Source organism: Dromiciops gliroides, chromosome 2 (assembly GCF_019393635.1).
Source record: "Dromiciops gliroides isolate mDroGli1 chromosome 2, mDroGli1.pri, whole genome shotgun sequence".
NCBI lineage: Eukaryota > Metazoa > Chordata > Mammalia > Microbiotheria > Microbiotheriidae > Dromiciops > Dromiciops gliroides.
The window spans coordinates 559,289,281-559,308,745 of record NC_057862.1 but is presented as its reverse complement, the minus strand read 5'-3'; the positions used below and the strand labels follow the sequence as shown (position 1 = coordinate 559,308,745).

Genomic DNA, 19,465 nt, shown 5'->3' with positions numbered 1-19,465 from the left:
CAGAGATAGAAATAGAAGCTAAAACCCTAGGAAACCTGACTTATAGTCAATCATCAATCAGCATTTATTTAGAGCCTGGCCCTCTTTAAATCAGTTTAGGGCAGCTAGGTGGTGCAGTGGACAGGGTACTGGTCCTGGAGTCAGAAAGATTCATCTTCCTGAGTCCAAATCTGGCTCAGACACTTACTAGCTGCGTGACCCTGAGGAAATCACTTCAGCCTGTCTGCCTCAGTTTCCTCACCTGTAAAATGAGCTGAAGAAGGAAATGGCAAACACCTCCAGTATCTTTGCCAAGGAAACCCCAAATGGGGTCACAAAGAATCGGATAAGACTGAAAAATGATTCAGTTCTTGAACTTTGGCTTTTCTCTGGAGGATGGAGGCACCAGCCCTTCCAGAACAGTGTCATAGTCAAAAAGAATAATAATAGGAGGTTGCGGTCAGAAACGGTCTCAGTTATTGACATGTTGTCTCCTCCATTAGACCATGAGCTTCCTTAAGAAAAGGAACTATTTTTTTGCCTTTGTTTGTTTATCCAGCGCTTAACATAGTGCTTGGCACATAGTAGGCCTTCAATACATGATTGTTTATTTACTTCCTTTATTAGTTCCCTTCTTCTATATTCCCTTTTTCATTCCCTTCTCTTTCAAGCATGTACTGAAGCCCATTGTTTAACACACAGTGGGAATTCAGGAAATGCTTGGTAACTGACTGACAAGAGCCCGTCTTTGCCAATACTGCCTTTGGCTGCCAGTGCAGGGTAGCCTCAGGAAAGAACAATCTCACTATTCCTTTTAGGACTCATTTGTGAAAAGAGGATAATGCTACCTGCTTCTCTGGGTATTGTGAAGATTAATTAGTTGACCTTTATTGGAGATTTTGGAGATCAGAAATAAAGCTCTTAAAATAATTCTGCTTTTATACCATTCTCTACAGATCTCAAAGCACTTTACCATATTATGATTATGAAACTAGTTCCTACTGGAAAGGTATTGTTGGCAAAATAGGCTGAACTCCTCCAGGAATGCACAAAAGTTACAGATAAAGGTAATTTTCTATCAGAGTGGACTGCACAGTACTTTGAACATTACCAGCTGCCTCCAGTTATCAAGATATTTCCATTTGGGGACCTTTTATGGTTTGATATAATTCTTTCTTCTGTAAGGCTGGGGAATTTGGGGTGAGGAGTCAGCAGGTCATATGATACCATAAGTCCCATATCTTTAGTGAAATAGTTTCTCTACAATAACCTCATTAGGTAGGCTAAGACAGGTATTCAGTTCAACAAACATTTCATGGAATCAAAGCTTTGGAAATGGAAGGGATCTAACGGGTCATCCAGTTGAACTCCCTCATTTTACAATGATGGAAACAGAGGCCAATACAGCTAGTAATACCTGAGGCAAAATGAAAGCCAGGTCTTCCTGACTACCCAAGTGCAATGTCCTACCCACTAACATGTTGCTATTCGTTTATTAAGTGCCTGTTATTGAGCAGTGTGTGTGGCAGGGATTCTCTCTTGCCATAGAGCTTCCAGTTCTGGTTGAGATTGGGAACAATAACAGTAATTTAAAATAAAAAAGAGCTAACAAAATAAAGGACAAATGACAAGCACCTAAGAGAGGTATAAACAAGTGCAGTGTGAGTCCCACAGTCAGAGGAAGATTATTACTAATGGGGAGATTAGGAAAGGGCTCCCTGAGGAACAAATAATTTGAATGGGCTTTAAAGGATGGGTGAGAATCCAACAGACCAGGCAGCAGGAGGATATTTCACGAATTAGACAATGATGTGGGAAGTTAAGGTATAGAAGAGAGAATGACTAATAATATTTGGAGAAGGAAATGGCAACTCTCGAGTATCTTTGCCAAGAAAAACCCCAAATGGGGTTCACAAAGAGTGAATACAACTGAACCAACAACAATACCTAGTTTAAGACGGAGAAATGACTAAGAGTCTACCAAAAGAATCAGTTGAGAACAATTATAATTCCCTTTTTTTTTTGTTTAGTTTTGGCGGGGCAAAGAGGGTTTTAAGTGACTTGCCCAGGGGGTCACACAGCTGGTAAGTGTCAAGTGTCTGAGCCGGATTTGAACCTCAGGTCCTCCCTGAATCCAGGGCCAGAGCTTATCCACTGTACCACCTAGCTGCCCCTAAATTCCCATTTTACAGATGATGAAAGTAAGGTTCAGAGAGGTTGTTACTGATCGGGTCTCATCCAGGTCTTGAGCCCCTTTCTACTGTCTCAAAACCCCGGACATCTTTCTTAGACTTCAAGCTGTCCTTCACAGAATTGAACAGAGCAATGGGTTTTTGTTTCTTTTTTCCCCTATAACCACAGGTGAGCAAATAGTACTTCTAATACTGGGCATGCCAGTGCTGGCATGACCCTCTTGGCCAGAGGATGTTTTCTTTTTGTTGGCTGATACTTGGATGAGGAATTAAACCTTTCATTTTTTTTTCTAATAATTTTTCAGCTGAACAGAAATCAGGAAAAATTTGAAAGGCCAGAGTTCTCCATCCTTCAGTCCACTGGGACTGAATTGAGAAGAATCCCTCCATATGAACATTTTCCTGTTCGATATTGAGCTATGGGAGGACAGCACTATGAGCACAGTGGAGCTACCAGCCCAGGGTACAGTGAAAGAGGGGCTGGATTTCAGTCCTCAGGCCTCTGTTCATTCCAATGTTAGTTCTGTTACTTACTACCTGTGTGACCATGAAGCAGAATCATGCACTCCTCCAAGTCTCAGCCTCATCTGGCCGTGTTCTATCCACTGTGCCCCCCACCTGCCCCAATAATTCTTTTTTTTTTGCAGGGGCAATGAGGGTTAAGCGACTTACCCAGGGTCACACAGCTAGATAAGTGTCAAGTGTCTGAGGCCGGATTTGAACTCAGGTCCCCTGAATCCAGGGCTGGTGCTTTATCCACTATACCACCTAGCTGCCCTGGACTGGATGACTTCTAATGCTCCTTAGGATCTAAGTCCAGCGATCCTGTCTCCTGGTGGTATACTAAGGGGAAAATGACATTGACAAAGATAAAATTTTATATGTGTGTACACATACATGATATATAGAGAGATATGTGTTGTTGTATGTTCTATAAGACATGTTTATGCTATGTGCATAACACACACACATATATGTAATCACATATATTTTAAGTAATATTTTTATTACTCCATCCTATAGATACAACTTCATGCTTTAAAGATGATGAGTAGTTAGTATCCGTAAACTTCTTTTAGCTACTCACAATGTCCCCAAAGTCTTGGTTCAGTTTTAAACTCAGAATCTTAAATCACTAATAATAGCTCCAGTAGCTTAAAAGGACTAAATATTTTGGGACACTGTATTCATATACATCAATACCTGTGTGTGTAGAGAGAGGAAGGTAGAGCACCCTGTGATGGAATGGATAAAGAGCTATTCTCAAAACCAATAAAAACTTGTATTCAGTCAAACTTTTATGCCTACTGGCTGTGTGACCCTGAGTAAGTCATTAAAATTCTCATGTGCTCTATTGAACTCTCTAAGATTGTAAGTTGTAAAGAGAGTACGTTATCTGCATTGAAGAGAGATTTCCTAACCTGAGAGTTCCTATACGCAATGAAATCATGGTATATATGCATACATGTATACAGGGTGTCCCAAAAGTCTTAGTGCAGTTGAAGCTATTAGAAACTATTAGTCCTCATCCTAAGTATGTGTCTAGCTATGTATAGAAATATATATATATATATACACACACACATGCACATATACATGGGGATATGTGTGTATCTATATACATGTATATATTAATGTGGTATATATATACACATACTTGTAGGTGTTTATCTGTGTTCATGTGTGTAATGTATGTTGTGTATGTAAGAGCTGGGTGGTACAGTGGATAGATGGGTAACCTTAGAGTCAGGAAGATTTGAGTTCAAATTCAACTCGGACACTTACTAGCTGTATGATTCTGGGCAAGTCATTTAACATATACTTTGTAATGGAGAAGAAAGGCATTGGAGAATATACCAATTCTGATACTGCAGAATAGCAACAACAGTGTAACCACCATAACCACTAATCACAATGTCTGTTTCCTTTGTGGCATCATGAAAACTTATGATTTTGAAAAGAAAATAATTATAGGTCTTTATGTTAATGCTTTAAAATGTAATAATTGCTTTTGTTATTAGGTCCTCCAATAAACTTTTCAGCTGAGGGAGGGAGAAGGTAGAGGAGAAGCTTCCTGTATTTCAAAAGGTGATGTTCTCCCATAATTCTCTGAAGGGGGTGATTTTTCTAGATTGGGAGAGCCTTGGTTTCCCTTGGGTGCTTCTTTTTTTTTTCTGTTCACTTCTACTACGTTTTGAGTCAGTGTGGTCCCTGTAGAAAGAGTCAGAGAATCTGTGTTCAAATCCCTCAGCTTTGCCACTTACCCCTGTGTGATCTTGGGTGACTAAGCCTCTCTGGGTATCGGTTTCCCCATCTGTAAAATAAGGGTTGGATCAGGGACAGCTAGGTAGCACAGTGGATAAAGCACCAGCCCTGGATTCAGAGGACCTGAGTTTCAAATCCAGCCTCAGATGCTTGACACTAACTAGCTGTATGACCCTTGGCAAGTCAGTTAACTTTCATTGTCCTGCAAAATAATAATAATAATAACAATAATAATTAAAACAAAGTAAAATATAAGGGTTGGACCAAATGGGTCCCTAAGGTACATTCTGGTCCGTGATCCTATGATTCTTTGCCTCATTTCTTGGTCTACTCCTGAGACATTCTCCCTTTTAGAGCTAAGGTTTTTAGTTTTCTTCTTTCTAGCTCCTAGGAGAGAAGAAACGGATGAGAAATATCAGCTATTACAGAACTAGAACTAGGAAGCTAAGGGTCCAGTCAGTCACGTTGTAGCATGATGTGATTACTAGAGACCAGAGTTGGCTATGGCAAGCACTGCTTTAAATTAGAGAGGGAGAGAGGGAGGGAGGGAGGGAGGGAGGGAGAGAGAGAGAGAGAGAGAGAGAGAGAGAGAGAGAGAGAGAGAGAGAGAGAGAGAGAGAGAGAATATGCCAAGGATCCTGTGTGATCCCTTTTAGTTCAGAAGGGAAAGCAGCCAAATCAAGAAAAAAAAAAATTACCTTAAACATTAGTCTCTAAAAAATTCGACTGACTTCCACCAAGACCTTGGGTATTTTTGCTGTTCCCTGGCAACCTTCCTGCCACCACCTTGTTTGAAATTGAAAATTCAGTGTCGTGAATGCAGATGAGGTAATAAAAGGAAATCTCCTGTGAAAACTGCTGACTGTAGCCGCCACATGACATGACGGTGTTGACATTACACAATTCAGATGAATTTCTTTGGTGTGACAATTGGGGAATCTTCAAGTGTATTGACATCTCAGCTACAGCCTGTTAACCTCCATTAAGTCACGGTCCACATCAATTTCCTGCTAAGTTAGATATTTTCCGTTAATCTCATTGGGGCCAAAATCCTATCGTTTGACTTTCTTCCCATATTTCCCTGTACTTCCGCCCCACACAACATTTCAAAACCCAAGGTTAAAACATCTCAGAAAGAAAATGGAGATTTACCTAGTGCCCTGCACTTTTTTGTCACGTTTTAGCAGAGGAGAAGGAGGAGTAGTAGCCTGTCATGTATGCTCAGAGGCTCCGCCTACTTTCAACCTATTCAATTTTATTGATCCTTTTTCTTTTTCTTACATAAGTGATAACATCTAAACATAAAGAATCATAGGATGGGAGAGATTTCAGAGGTCATCTACTCCAGTGCTTCTTAACCTTTTTTATTTTTATTTTTATTTTTATTTTATTTTATTTTATTTTTTGGCCATGGACCCCTTTGGCAGTTTCCTGATGCCTGTAAGTGCCTTCTCAAAATAAAATTCTTTTTTTGGTAAGGCAGTTGGGGTTAAGTGACTTGAACAGAGTCACATAGCTAGTAAATGTCAAGTGTCTGAGGCCGGATTTGAACTCAGGTCCTCCTGAATCCAGGCCTGGAGCTCTATCCACTGCACCACCTAGCTGCCCCCAATAATTTATTTTTTAAAAATAAATAATTGAAGGAAATGCTAAATTTTAGGTAAGTCAGTGAAAACCATGATGTGATTTCTGCCCCACCCCATCCAAGCTTCATGTTACTTCCATGAGAAAATGCTCTGCTTGCCATTCAAAGCCCTTCATAACTGAGAAGGGAGGGCATTCCAAGCATGAGGAATGGCCACTGCAAAATGGGGAAATGGAAAAGAAAATCATGATGCAAGAAAGCCAGTTTATGAAGTGTGTGAAAGACAATAATGTGTCATGAGAATGAAAAGGTACATTGGGGCTGGTTTGCAAAGGACTTTTAATGCCATACAGTGAAGTTTATATGTAAAGAGCATTGGCTCTGGATTCAGAGGAACCGAGTTTGAATCCTGCCTAAGATACTTCCTACCTCTGTACAAGATCTTGGCCAGATCACTTTCTATCAGGTCCTTAGTTTCCTCAGCTCTTTTGTAAAACTAAGGGGTTGAACTAGATGACCCTAAGGTCCCTCTTCCCTGATTCCATGATCCTATGATCTTAGAAGCAATCCTAGGGAACCACTGGGATGTACTGAGTAGAAGAGTGACATGGTCAGACCTGCACTTTAGGAAGCAGCTTAAAAGATCATTTAGCCTAATGCTATTTTTTTTTTTTTTTTACAAATGAGGAAACCGAAGTCCACAGAGTGTAAGAGATAGGTAAATTCCCAGTGGAGGCTCTGGGAGTTAAACCAGGCCCTCTGAGTCTTAATAGTTCATTACATTGTCTCATCAGATCTTGGCCTTGGGATAAAGAAAGGTCCCTGTGGAATGACCAGAAAAAGCATTACAGAGGAAGTGAGACAGTATCAATCAATAAACGTTGATTAAGTACTTACTATGTACTGGGCACTGTGTTAAGAGTTAGGGGTGAAAAAAGAGGCTTTAAAAGACAGTCCCTGTCCTCAATGTGCTGACAATCTACTAGGGGAAACAGCAAGCAAAAGAACAAATGATATATGGAATAAATAGGAAATCGTTAATGGAGGGAAGACAGGAGTAAGAAAGTTTGGGGAAGGCTTCCTCTAGAAGATGGGATTTTACTTGTGACTTGAAGGAAGTCTGGGAAGCGAGGAGGAAGTAGAGGAGAGAGAGCCTTGCTGGCATGGGGGACAGCCAGTGAAGATGGAGGGAGCCAAGAGATGGAATGTCTTGTTCAAGGAATAGCTAGGAAACTGTTCACTGGATCTGGGTGTCACTGGATCAGAGAGTATGTGGTGTAAGAAGGCTGGCAGAGGTGGGGAAGAGGGGAATGGTGTTGAGATGGTGCCAGGTTATGAAGGGTATTGAATACCAAACAGAATATTTTGTATTTGATTCTGGAGATGACAGGGAGCCTCTGGAGTATCATAGGAACAGAGATTCAGAGGCAGAAGGGGCCTCAAAGGTAATCTAGAACAATGTCCTCATTTCACAGAAGCAGGAAATAAAGCCCCAGTAACTTACTTTTCTTGCCTACGATCAAACAGCTCACAAGTGGCACTGTCAGGATTTGAACCCAGAATCTCTGACTGCAAATCCATTACCTTTTCTTCCCCCCACTATCCCACACTGACTCCATTGAGTTGAGCCTTGAAAGGTAATATTAGGGAAGGAGAGAGAAGTTGTCCTTTCTTTCTTCCTAGGACGCACAACAAACCTTGCTTTCCCCACATGTCAGGCCTTTATTTGCTCTGGAAGCAAGGCCTGACATCCACAGGCCCTGAACCCAGGCTGCATTGCTTCATCTAAGTGTTGCTCCAGGCTACTGGACTTGCTCAAGCATTTTTGAAAGTTCAGACCTGTCTTGTATTTTGTTTGCACCTCATAAAATAGAAAAAAAGTAATAATAAATAATGCCATCAAGGGCTATGACAGGTGGCCCCAAAAATGTGAATGACTTTGAACTTTAGAAGAGACTTCCTCCCTTTCTGAGGCTAGAGAAGGCACTATATTAAAGGAATTCTTGGTAAGAGTGCAGAATATAAAATGGCCTGGAAGAGTTTGGCATGGGGTGGGGGGAGGGGGAGAGGGGGGCAGGGCAGTGAGGAGGGGACCAGGAAATGGCTGGGACGTTAGAATGTTCCTTGTACATTATACACTCCTTTGACAATATAGAGCTAGTTGGGCCAAACTAAAAATAGCCTACTCTTTGAAACATTTATGCAGTTTGTATTCAGTCACTGCAGTTCAGGAGGACTATCTCAGACAGGCACTTGCACCCTCATATTTTTGAGTAGGGAAGAGGCAAGGTGATGGCAGGTGTTTGTTTTTATTTTTTTCTCTCCCTAAAAAAAAAAATGAGCCATCATGTTGCAGAGTGGTTTCCAATAAAATGAGGATTTTCATAATTAATTCAGGCAGGGACCATATGCATTTTGCTAAACAAAAATGGGCATGATAAGAGAGGCTATGGGGTAATAAATAAGCCATAAAAGGAGTAAAATGTATGCTTTTGACTTATCCCCATTTGATATGGTGCAGGTGGGTCTTTGGCAGCACAGTGGATAGAGCATCAGGCTCTTGGAGTCAGGAAGATTCATGCTCATGAGTTCAAATCTGCCCTCAGAAACTTTTTACCTCTGTGACTCTGGGCAAATCATTTAACCTCATTTGCCTCAGTTTCCTCATCCGTAAAATGAACTGGAGAAGGAAATGGTAAACCATTCTAGTCTCTTTGCCAAGAAAAACCCAGATGAGGTCACAAAGAGTCAGACACAAGTAAATGACAACAGGTGGGTCTCTTATGAGGCTCTGTTTCCATTGTATATCACTAGAGTCCCTTATGCCCTAAGCCTGTTATATCAAACACAATTAACTTGAGTAGTCTTGGGATCCCAAGATTGATTTCTTTTTTCTTACAGCCTAAACTTGGGTATTTGATTTTTCAGATTTATCTACTTGACAGGAATGGGATCAATATATAATATTGGAAGAATGTTCTCCAAGAGTTGATTTATAGAGAGTGTTCTGGGCTAAATGTCTCATTGTGATTCGGATACTGATCTTGTCTAGATACCCTAGATTTTTGGTCAGTGCTACAAATATAAATTTGCATATCCCTGTAGACAAATGTATATGCCCTTCAAAAATATATAGCAGTAATAAAGATAACATACCACTGAATTAACTGAGCACTGTGGGAAAATGGCAGTTGAATCGATGGCAATTTGAAAAAAATATATTCTGAAATGTCATGTTGAAGAGTAAAGAGGCATATTTGCACCACACTCAATCCTAGCCATTTCAAATGTCGCTCTAACAATACAATACAATTAAAGATCAAGATTTCTGGGTAAGAGAAGACAGCTCTAAGGTAGTGTGGAAGAGAAAATAGGAAACTGGACTTAACACCAGTTAAAAGAGGAATAGCAATAAGAGCCCTAGCATGAATATATTGTTTTGTGATTTACAGTCCTTCTTGGTAAATACTAGAAGCATTATTTCTATTGTTGTTGTTAAGTCTAACTCTTCATGACCCTGTTTGGGGTTTTCTTGGCAAAGATACGGAAGTGGTCTGCCATTTCCTTCTCCAACTCATTCTACAGATGAGGAAACAAAGGCAGTGAAATAACTTGCCCAGGGTCACACAGTTAGTAAGTGTTTGAGGCCAGATTTGAGCATGGGAAGATGAGTCTTAGTTGTCTCTATTTAATTTGCTGTGTATTTTTTTCTATTTATAAACCTGGATAATGGAAAACCATTGGCCTGAGGAGGTGTAAAGGTATCTGAGGACAAGTTAATGAAAAATAGACAGAGAAGTGAATGGGGGTGATCAGACTCTGTCATCTCCTTTATGACAATGAGCTTAGGGTCCTTGGAATCCCAAAAATAGAAACATGATAGTAGGGAAGCCAAACATGGGATTTGGGGTTTGAGAAAGAGAGTCAGTTTGGAAAATAATCCCCCATTTCCTTAAAAGTTCTGTTAAGGGGCGGCTAGGTGGCGCAGTGGATAAAGTACCGGCCCTGGATTCAGGAACACCTGAGTTCAAATCTGGATTCAGACACTTAACACTTACTAGCTGTGTGACCCTGGGCAAGTCACTTAACCCCAATTGCCTCACTAAAAAAAAAAAAAAAAAAAGTTCTGTTTAATTACAATACCTGCAACTGCTCCTGATTCTTTTCTGAGCTGTTTGGGCCCTTTCACATACAAATATACACACATAATACATATCTATCTTCTAATATGTATGTTATAAATATAATTAATAATACATAATAAATTATACTATCTATGTATGTGTATATATCTCCTTGATATGTTGTGGTAAAAGGGCTTGTGTACCTCAATGAAACTATAAGCTATGCCACGCAGGGTTAGCGATGCTGGACAGGTCTTAGTGGAGAGTTCTGACAAAAGTGATCCACTAGAGAAGGAAATGGCAAACCACTCCAGCATCTTTGCCAAGAAAACCCGATGGACAGTGGGTCAGGCATGCTAAGGTCTGTGGGGTCACGAAGAATCAGACATGACAGAACAACAGCATATGTATATATTAATTATGCTTATGTATTTCCATATTATCTCCCTCAAGAGAATATAAGTTCCCTGTGGGTAGAAACTATTCCACTTCTGTCTTCGTATCTTCAACATCTGGGATAGTGCACACAGTAGGTGTTGAATAAAAGTTTGATTGATTGATTGGAGGACCTCATTCTAGGAGCCATGGAGAATGCCAAGGGTCAGGAAAAGAGACAGGACAGCCTCAGCTTTGTGCTACTAGACCATTTAGTCTCCATAAAGTAAAGGTTCGGATGCTGATATGGGGCAGTAGCTAAATCCAGATTCACAAGAGACAGAACTATTTGTAACAATAAGCTGTCAAATTTGCTTCCAGCCAAGCAATCAGGATAAAGGATGAGAGAAAAAGAAGATATGGAGGAGATGGAGGGAAAGAGGAGAGGGGAAGAGAATGATAGAGATGAGAAGGAAAAATAAGAAAAAGAACATAGATCGCAAATACCAGGCACCCTAAGATCTGAAGGTGAGAATAACTGGATTCCAGCCTAGGAAAAACCTTTCTTACTCATGTTGGGAGCCACAGGCAAGGACAGGATTTCAATGGACTCATAACCCATGAAAACAAGGGCAACCGGGGCAGCTAGGTGGTGCAGTGGATAGAGCACTGGCCTTGGATTCAGGAGGACCTGAGTTCAAATCCGGCCTCAGACACTTGACACTTACTAGCTGTGTGACCCTGGGCAAGTCACTTAACCCCAATTGCCTCACCAAAAAAAAAAAAAAAAGAAAAAAAGAAAACAAGGGCAACCTTTAGGCCTGAAACCCAAAGGAAAACTCCTTAAGACCAAAGATGACCAGTACCTACAGTAAACCTGTGGCTTCCACACCTAGAGCTTGGTTAGAGAAAAAACATTCTAGATACACTGAGACACAAAGAATAGCTGTCAAAAACCAAATCTACTTCAGTCTGAAAACGAGCTTAAACCTAGCATCCAGCCCAAACAGGATTTAGCCCAGTGACTCAGAGGACAAGATTGAGAAAGAGGGACTCAGTCAGACCAGAGAAGGCGAACTAAGAAAGAATAAAGCCTAGTTCCATAACATTTGAAGGTTGGACCAGAATTGTTAAAGAGTTATATACATTCATAAATTGTGAATAATATAATGCCTCATATGTCTCCTTATGATTCTTAATAATAAAGTCCTTAAAATTCTAAAAAAAACTGTGTGTGTGTATGTGTGTGTGTGTGTGTGTGTGTGTGTGTTTTTTACGGAGCAAGGCTGGAGAGAAGCAAAAAGGCAGCATAGCCTAGTAGAGTGTCCTGGAGTTGGAATCCAATAAACATGGCTTCAATCTGACTTCAGATGCTGCCTAGCTGTATGACCAAGCAAGTCACTTAGCTTCAAGTTTTCATTTCCTCATTTGTATAGTGATGGTGATAATAATAGCACCCACATAACAAGGTTCTTATTAGGATCAAATGAAAGAAGATATGTAAAAGTTTTTTTTTTCCTAAATCTTCAAGCATTAAAGAAATGTGAGGTATTATTAGTATCATCCAATGGGATTGACTCCATAGCAAGGGAGTCCAGATCACAAGGACTGGTGGTAACAGGGAGGAATTAATAAAGGGGAGTTGGATTCTAAGCCCTAAGACTGGAATTTCAAAAAGTAGGGTCATGAGGATGCAGCAAGCGGTAGCATCTTGGTTTCCAAAAAAAAAAGCATAAACATTGGTCATCCCTTTGTCAGACTAAGTCCAACATGGTCACTAATTATCAATTCAATTTAATTCAATTCAACAAATATTTATTAAGTCTTTAGGCATCCCTTAAATAGGTGGATATGCCTATGCTAAGCATTGATTATACCAAGCCAAAAAAAAAAAAAATGAGTCTCTACCCTCAAGGAACATACATGCGAATAAGTAAATACAAAGAAATGTCCTTTAAAAAAATACATCCAGAGGGATTTGTTATTGTTGTTCAGTCATTATAGTTATGTCCAACTTCACAACCCCATTTGGGGTTTTATTGGCAAAGATACTGGAGTCGTTTGCCATTTCATTCCCCAGCTCATTTTGCAGATGAGCAAACTGAGGCCAAGGAAGTTAAGTGACTCATTCAGGGTCACAGAGCTACTAAGTATCTGAGGCTAAATTTGAAATTAGGAAGATTAGTCTTCCTGACTCTAGGCTGGGAACTCTATCCACTGTGCCACCTAGCTGCCCCTCAGATAGAATACTAATAACTCGTTAGGAAATATCCCATATAAGACGTATTTACAAAGCTGTACTTGGAAGATAGCTAGGGATTCTAAGAGATAGGGGAGGGGGAAGGAGCACCTTCCAGACCAGGGGCATTGGGACAGAAGGAAGGAGGAGACAAACTATAAAAAGGCACAGAGTTGACACAGGTGACAGCTAGTGGGCCAGTGTGAATGAAATACATTGCATGAAATAGAGGGACATAAAAGTTAGCTGGAAGCCATCTTGTACAGAGTTTTAAATGCCAGGCTGAGAATTTTGTAATTTGTCCTAGAAGCAATAGGGAGCTACTGGAGCTTTTTGAACAGGGGAGTAACATGACTAGAACTGTGTTTTAGGAATATTAATGTGGTAGCTAATGTGAATGATGGATTGAAGAGGTGAGACACTGGAAGCAAGGAGACCAATTAAAAAGTTATTGCAATAGTTCAGGTAGGAGGTGAACAAGGACTTGCTATAGAGTGGAGGCTCAATGAGTGGTGAGAAAAGGAAGGTGGCAGGAGATGTCTTGAAGGTAGAAGTGACAGAACCTGTCAATTGATTAGATGAAGGTGATAGAAAAGACAAGGATGACAACAAAGTGATGAGCTGTGGTAACTGGAAGGATCAGCTCATTAAACAAACTCTCGTGGGCCCAGCTGTTAACAAGGAAGTAACTTCCTAGCTGCAATCCATTCACATTTCGGCATACAAATGTGATGTTTAAAAAGTTTGAGAGACATAGTTTCTGAGTAATTAATCATTTTATTAATAATGCTAGCATTTCAATAATAAAAGGAATGGTCATTTGACCATCTCTCTTGGACCAAAGATGAATCATGGCGGTAGGCTCATAGTTTATGTGTCCTTGAAAGAGTCAGTGTTGCTGAGGGTGGCAACCAACTCTGATTGGTTAACAATTAATGGGAGCATGAATATTACGATGAAAGGTGGATCTATTCTAATGATGGGCTGGGGGTGGGGCTAACTTTTTGGCAGACATCAGTAATATCCTTCAAAGGCTAGACTTCAAACAAGGAAATAGGGGAAAAGCCTGGATCTCTCCCTTAATTTGTCATCAATAATCATTTCTCTCACACATTGTTAGTTCTACTTCTCTCCTTTGCACATGGAAGAGTAATTAGAATTCGGTTGACCACAACAGGCGCATAAGTATTCCCTTGCTCATTTCTGGGCAATTATACACAGACCTACTCTTTTTTTTTTTTAGTGAGGCAATTGAGGTTAAGTGACTTGCCCAGGGTCACACAGCTAGTAAGTGTTAAGTGTCTGAGGCTGGATTTGAACTCAGGTACTCCTGACTCCAGGGCCAGTGCTCTATCCACTGTGCCACCTAGCCACCCCCACAGACCTACTCTTATTACTTTTAACACACTTGTAACTCGTTTAACTAATTTGTAGACAAGTATATATGTCATAATAGGTCTACTCTGCAAACTTCCAAGCCTAAGGATCATTGTTTCTACTCCCTCAAACCTTTTCTAACTCAAACATTATGTATAATCAAGGATCATTATTTATTTCTGTGGTGTTTTTTTTTCCTTTCCCATCATGAGAAAATAATTATTAATAATGGATTTCTTGGAGAAGACCCAGACATCAGTTTAGTTGCTCTCTCCCCCTCACCCCAGAAAATTAAGTTCTTGCCTGGGATAAACTCAAGAGAACAAAAGAAATACAGATTGATTCCTTTGTTGAGCTAGGGGAAGAAGCACACCTAGACTCAGGAATTTACCCTCTTTAGACCACCCTCAAGACAGGTTAATCAATGGAACTGAATGATACTATAACCAATTAGCTTAGATCAATGTATAATGAGCAGGCTCTATCTACGGAGGATAAAACCCCTGACCACCCCAGGGTCAGTCTCTTTGGCTCTCTTCTTGTCCTCTCTGCTCACTCTCTTGTCTTCCTGGACCCACTCTCCTGCCTCAGAATGCTGTCTCCTGCCTCAGAATGCTGTCGCTTGCTGCAAGCTCTTAGGTATTTAGGTCGGAAGGCATTAGATCAGGAGGAAGTTAGGTTTACACATGGTCAATTCTGTACTGTTAATTAATAATAAATGATTACTGCCAAAATGGGTACGATAGCCATTATTATAAAAGTAGTAATTCATTTATAAAGTACAATTAAGCAACAATAATTTTAAAAACACACCTTGAAACCTCGAAGAGGCATCAAAATGGTATTAGTGATGGCTGACATGTTTGGATTTCACAAGGGAAGTGTCACTTTCTATGATCTTACAAGCAAGAATTCATTCTGGGATTCTAGCATTATTACTTGACTACTGTCATGAAGCCTTAGGAGAAATCATTACCTATCAATGACAAGGGTTATTGAACAAATCTGTCTTCTTTGGGGTGGTTTTAATTATACTTGTCTCGACAGAAACATTATTTCCATGCAACAATCTGGCCTAAAATTGAAAACCTGGCATTTTGTTTCCATTGTTGTCTTTGGAAAGTCTTCCTCTAATGTATAGATTGTAGGAGTTGGAGCAAAGAAGACCTTGGTAAGAATTTTCTTCACATACCCAGTCCTGGTGTAATTCTAGGCAATGTACTTAACCTCTCTAAGCCTCAGTTTCCTTATCTGTAGTCTCTCTTCACCTCTGTTTTATAGAAATCAATTTCTTTCTTCTAGACATAGCTAATGCTATACTTTCTGTGAAACCATTCTTGATCCCACCCCAACTGCTAGTGCCTTCCCTAACCACCTTGTATTTAACTTCTTTATATTGTATTTCTATTCATTTTCTATATGTATTCTATACATGTAGATACATACATGTATGTGTCTATGCATACTTGTCTCCCTCATTAGAATGTAAGTTCCATGAGAGTAAGGACTGTTTCATTCCTTTTTAATTTTTTTTTAATTTGTGGAATATAAAAAACATTTCTATAGCATAGTCTAATAAGAAAGATGATTGCACATGAAATATATTATGCACAATTTGCTATTCCTTTAAAATATGTAATAGTTATCATATAAATTTCTTTCTTTCTTTTTTTTTTGAGGCAATTGGGGTTAAGTGACTTGCCCAGGGTCACACAGCTAGTAAGTGTCAAGTGTCTGAGGTCTGATTTGAACTCAGGTACTCCTGAAGGGCTGGTGCTTTATCCACTGTGCCACCTAGCTGCCCCTATGAATTTCTTTTTTCTTCTCACCCCTTCCCACCCTGGAGATGACTACCATTAGATACCAATAGGTATATATGTAAAATTATTCTATACATTTATCAGTTCTTTCTCAGATGCAAATAGTGTCTCCACATGTCCTTCATAGCTAATATGGATATTTATAATAAGTCAAGATGACTTACTCAACCTAAAGAGTTATTAAATTGCCTATATCCTTTGACCTAGCAATACCAGGTCTAAAATCCAAAAATGATTAGGAAAAAAAGGAAAAGAACCTATATGTTCTAAAATGTTTATTGCAGCTCTCTTTGTGGTGGTAAAGAAATGGAAATTGCAGGAATGTCCATCAATTAGGGAATGGCTGAAAAAGTTGCAGTATATGATTGTGATGTGATACTGCTGTGCTATGAGAAATGATGAGCTCTGCTGTCTTGGGGACAGAAGAAAGAGAGAAAAAAATTGAAACTCAAATTTGTGCAAAAACAAGTGTTGAAAAATATTTTTACATGTAATTGGGAAAATTAAAATAATATTAAGTGTGGGGGGGGGGCAGCTAGATGGTGCAGTGGTAAAGCACCGGCCCTGGATTCAGTAGTACCTGAGTTCAAATCTGGCCTCAGACACTTGACACTTACTAACTGTGTGACCCTGGGCAAGTCACTTAACCCCAATTGCCTCACAAAAAATAATAATAATAATAATAATATTAAGTGGGGGGCGGGAAGAAGTGAATGAGTTCAGTGATCTTAGAAAAACATGGAAAGATTTGCACAAAATAAAGAAGAATGAAATGAACAGGACCTAGAGAACATTGTAAAGAGTAACAGCCAGGGCAGCTAGGTGGCACAGTGGATAAAGCACTGGCCCTGGAATCAGGAGTACCTGAGTTCAAATCAGACCTCAGACACTTAACACTTACTAGCTGTGTGACCCTGGACAAGTCACTTAACCCCAATTGCCTCACTTAAAAAAAAAAAAAAGAGTAACAGCAATATCATTTCTTCATTCCCTTCCTTCCTTCCTTTCTTTCTTTCTTTTTTTTTTTGTGGAGCAATGAGTGTTAAGTGACTTGCCCAAGGTCACACAGCTAGTAAGTGTCAAATGTCTGAGGCCAGATTTGAACTCAGGTCCTCTCGTATCCAAGGCTAGTGCTTTATCCACTGTGCCACCTAGCTGCCCCCCATTTCATTCTTTATATTTGAATCCTCAGACAGAACCCAGAACAGTTTCTGGCATATACTAAGTGCTTAATGAATGTTTGTTAATAGATTGATTGATATGAAAAATGAGGATAATAATAGCACCTACCTTGCTGGCTATTGTGAGGATCAATTAAGGTAATGTACAAAAAGCATTTTGTAAACTTGAGCACTGTATAAATGGTAGCTGTTATTATCATTTTGATGTCCCTGGCCCTTAATATTTTCTCTTCTCTTTCAGGCCATGTACATGTTCTATGCTTTGGCCATTGTGTGTGATGACTTCTTTGTCCCTTCCTTGGAAAAGATTTGTGAAGTAAGTCAGTCTCTCTCTCTCTCTCTCTCTCTCTCTCTCTCTCTCTCTCTGAATGTGTAATCAAGTCATTTAGTTAACTGTTTATCAACAGGGTTCTAATGATAGTACCACTCTGAAGGGATCCTTCCTGTTTCTGTTCACTTAATTTGGTGCCTTGGTATGTGACATACAGTTCTATTATTTCTAGAAGGGCTTCAATCAAAGGAGGAACTGACTCCTAAGTGAGCATGAAACTACTCTAAAACTAGGTTTTCCATTTTCATGGATATAAAGCAATATAATATAATCCTTTTCCCCATCTCCATTTCCTCCTCCTTCCCCTCCTTTTCCTCCTTCTCCTGTAACCTGCCTTTGTACCTTCATACAGGTCCTTACAAAGTCTGAAACTTTCAGACACAGGTTTCTCTCACTCTTTTTCTCTCTGTATGTATATATAATTCTCAAAGCAGAAGCTAGAAAAAGATAAGATGAAAGAGTTGGGAATAAAGACCAGGAAAAGAGACGATGTTAGAAGTCATCACAATAAGAAGGATACTGAATAACGAGTTAAATCGCTTTAATCAAAAAATATTCACCATATCTGCAACTCTTTCATTCTGTCTCCCCTTTCATCTCCCTTGTACATTTTGAAATTCAATTCCCTTTATCTGGGTGCTTTCTTGCATTTTTTTAAAATTCAGAATCCCAGTTGGGAAAAGGGATTTCTCTCTCCCACACCTCCAATCTGGAGCTCCTGTGTTTCTCTAAAATGCAGGTCCCCCAAGGAATGAGGCTGTTAAAAAAAAACTAGCTACTTATTGTTTAATATATAGGCAGAACTTTTTAAAAAGTTTGATTATTAATATAATAGCAGCATTTATATAGCTCTTTAAGGTTTGCAATACACTTTACAAATATCATTTCAAGTTTTCTTCACAACAAACCTGGGAGTTGGGTACTATTATTATCCTCATTTTATAGACGAGGAAACTGAGGTGAACTGGCTTGCCCAGGAGCAGCTAGCTAATAAGTTTCTGAGGCCAGATTCGAACACAGGTCAATCTGATTCCAGATTCAGAGCGTGATCTACCATACCACTAGGTGCCTGTCCTGGAGCTCACGTGCTGGTAGACCCCTACCTCCCTCTCACCCCTACCCTTGCCAAAAGCCTTCTAAGAGGTACAAGATGATGGTCTATATATCTGTCTGTCTCGATAAATTTGAGGAGGCTCCTTACCAGTATTATCGTAAGGTAACTGATGTTTTTAGCGGCTCTTAAAGACCATCTAATAATCAGTGGCAAAATTGTGATCTGGATCTGTAGAGGGAAGACTCACCTTGACAAAATGACAGATCTTTGAAGTACTAATCTGGGGCCTGGATTCAGAAGTATGACTTAATTAGTATAGAGAACTCTTAATATGGAACCCACCCCCACCCCTGCCCCTAAGCTCATATTGGTCATTTGTTTGTAATTTTTAGTTTTAGAAAGTTATCTAGGTTCTAGCTTCTTAAACTGTGGGCCATGACCCCATATGGGGTCATGTAACTGAATGTAAGGGATCGTGAAAAATTTGGCAACAGTTTTATATGCTTATATACCTGGGGTTGTGTAAATACTTATTTAGTGAAAAGGAGTCACATAGGGAAAAATTTTAAGAAGCCCTCCTCTACGTCACATAGCCAGTTATGTGTCTGAAGTAAGATTTGAACACAGGTTTCCCTGACTCCAAGACCAGCCCTTTTTCTATCACTTAGATAGCCTACTGCCTCTCTGAAGTAACAATAAAAATAGCAACAACAGGAATTCACATACAGAATTTCAAGTGGGATTGTTTGAATAGATCTATGCAAAGAGGTGAGAGGCTTGCATACCTAGAGCTGAAAGGGAGCTAAGGCCACTTGTAGGGTAGCTAAATGACTCCATGGATAGTGAGCTGGACTTGTATTCAGGAACACTTGAATTCAAATCCTACTTCAGACACCTAATTAGCTGTGTAACCTTGGAAAAATCACTTAAGCCTCACTGAAGG

The 19,465-nt window shown here is 39.7% G+C and overlaps 1 protein-coding gene across 2 annotated transcripts in view; it reads left to right on the top strand.

Moving 5' to 3' along the window:
• SLC24A3 (solute carrier family 24 member 3) overlaps positions 1–19,465 on the top strand; it is a 759,832-nt gene that overhangs the window by 533,993 nt on the left and 206,374 nt on the right. For both annotated transcript variants that reach the window (XM_043982389.1, XM_043982388.1), the window contains exon 4: positions 17,379–17,453. In XM_043982389.1, coding sequence (XP_043838324.1) covers positions 17,379–17,453 — 75 coding nt within the window. The remainder of the gene's footprint in view (positions 1–17,378; positions 17,454–19,465) is intronic.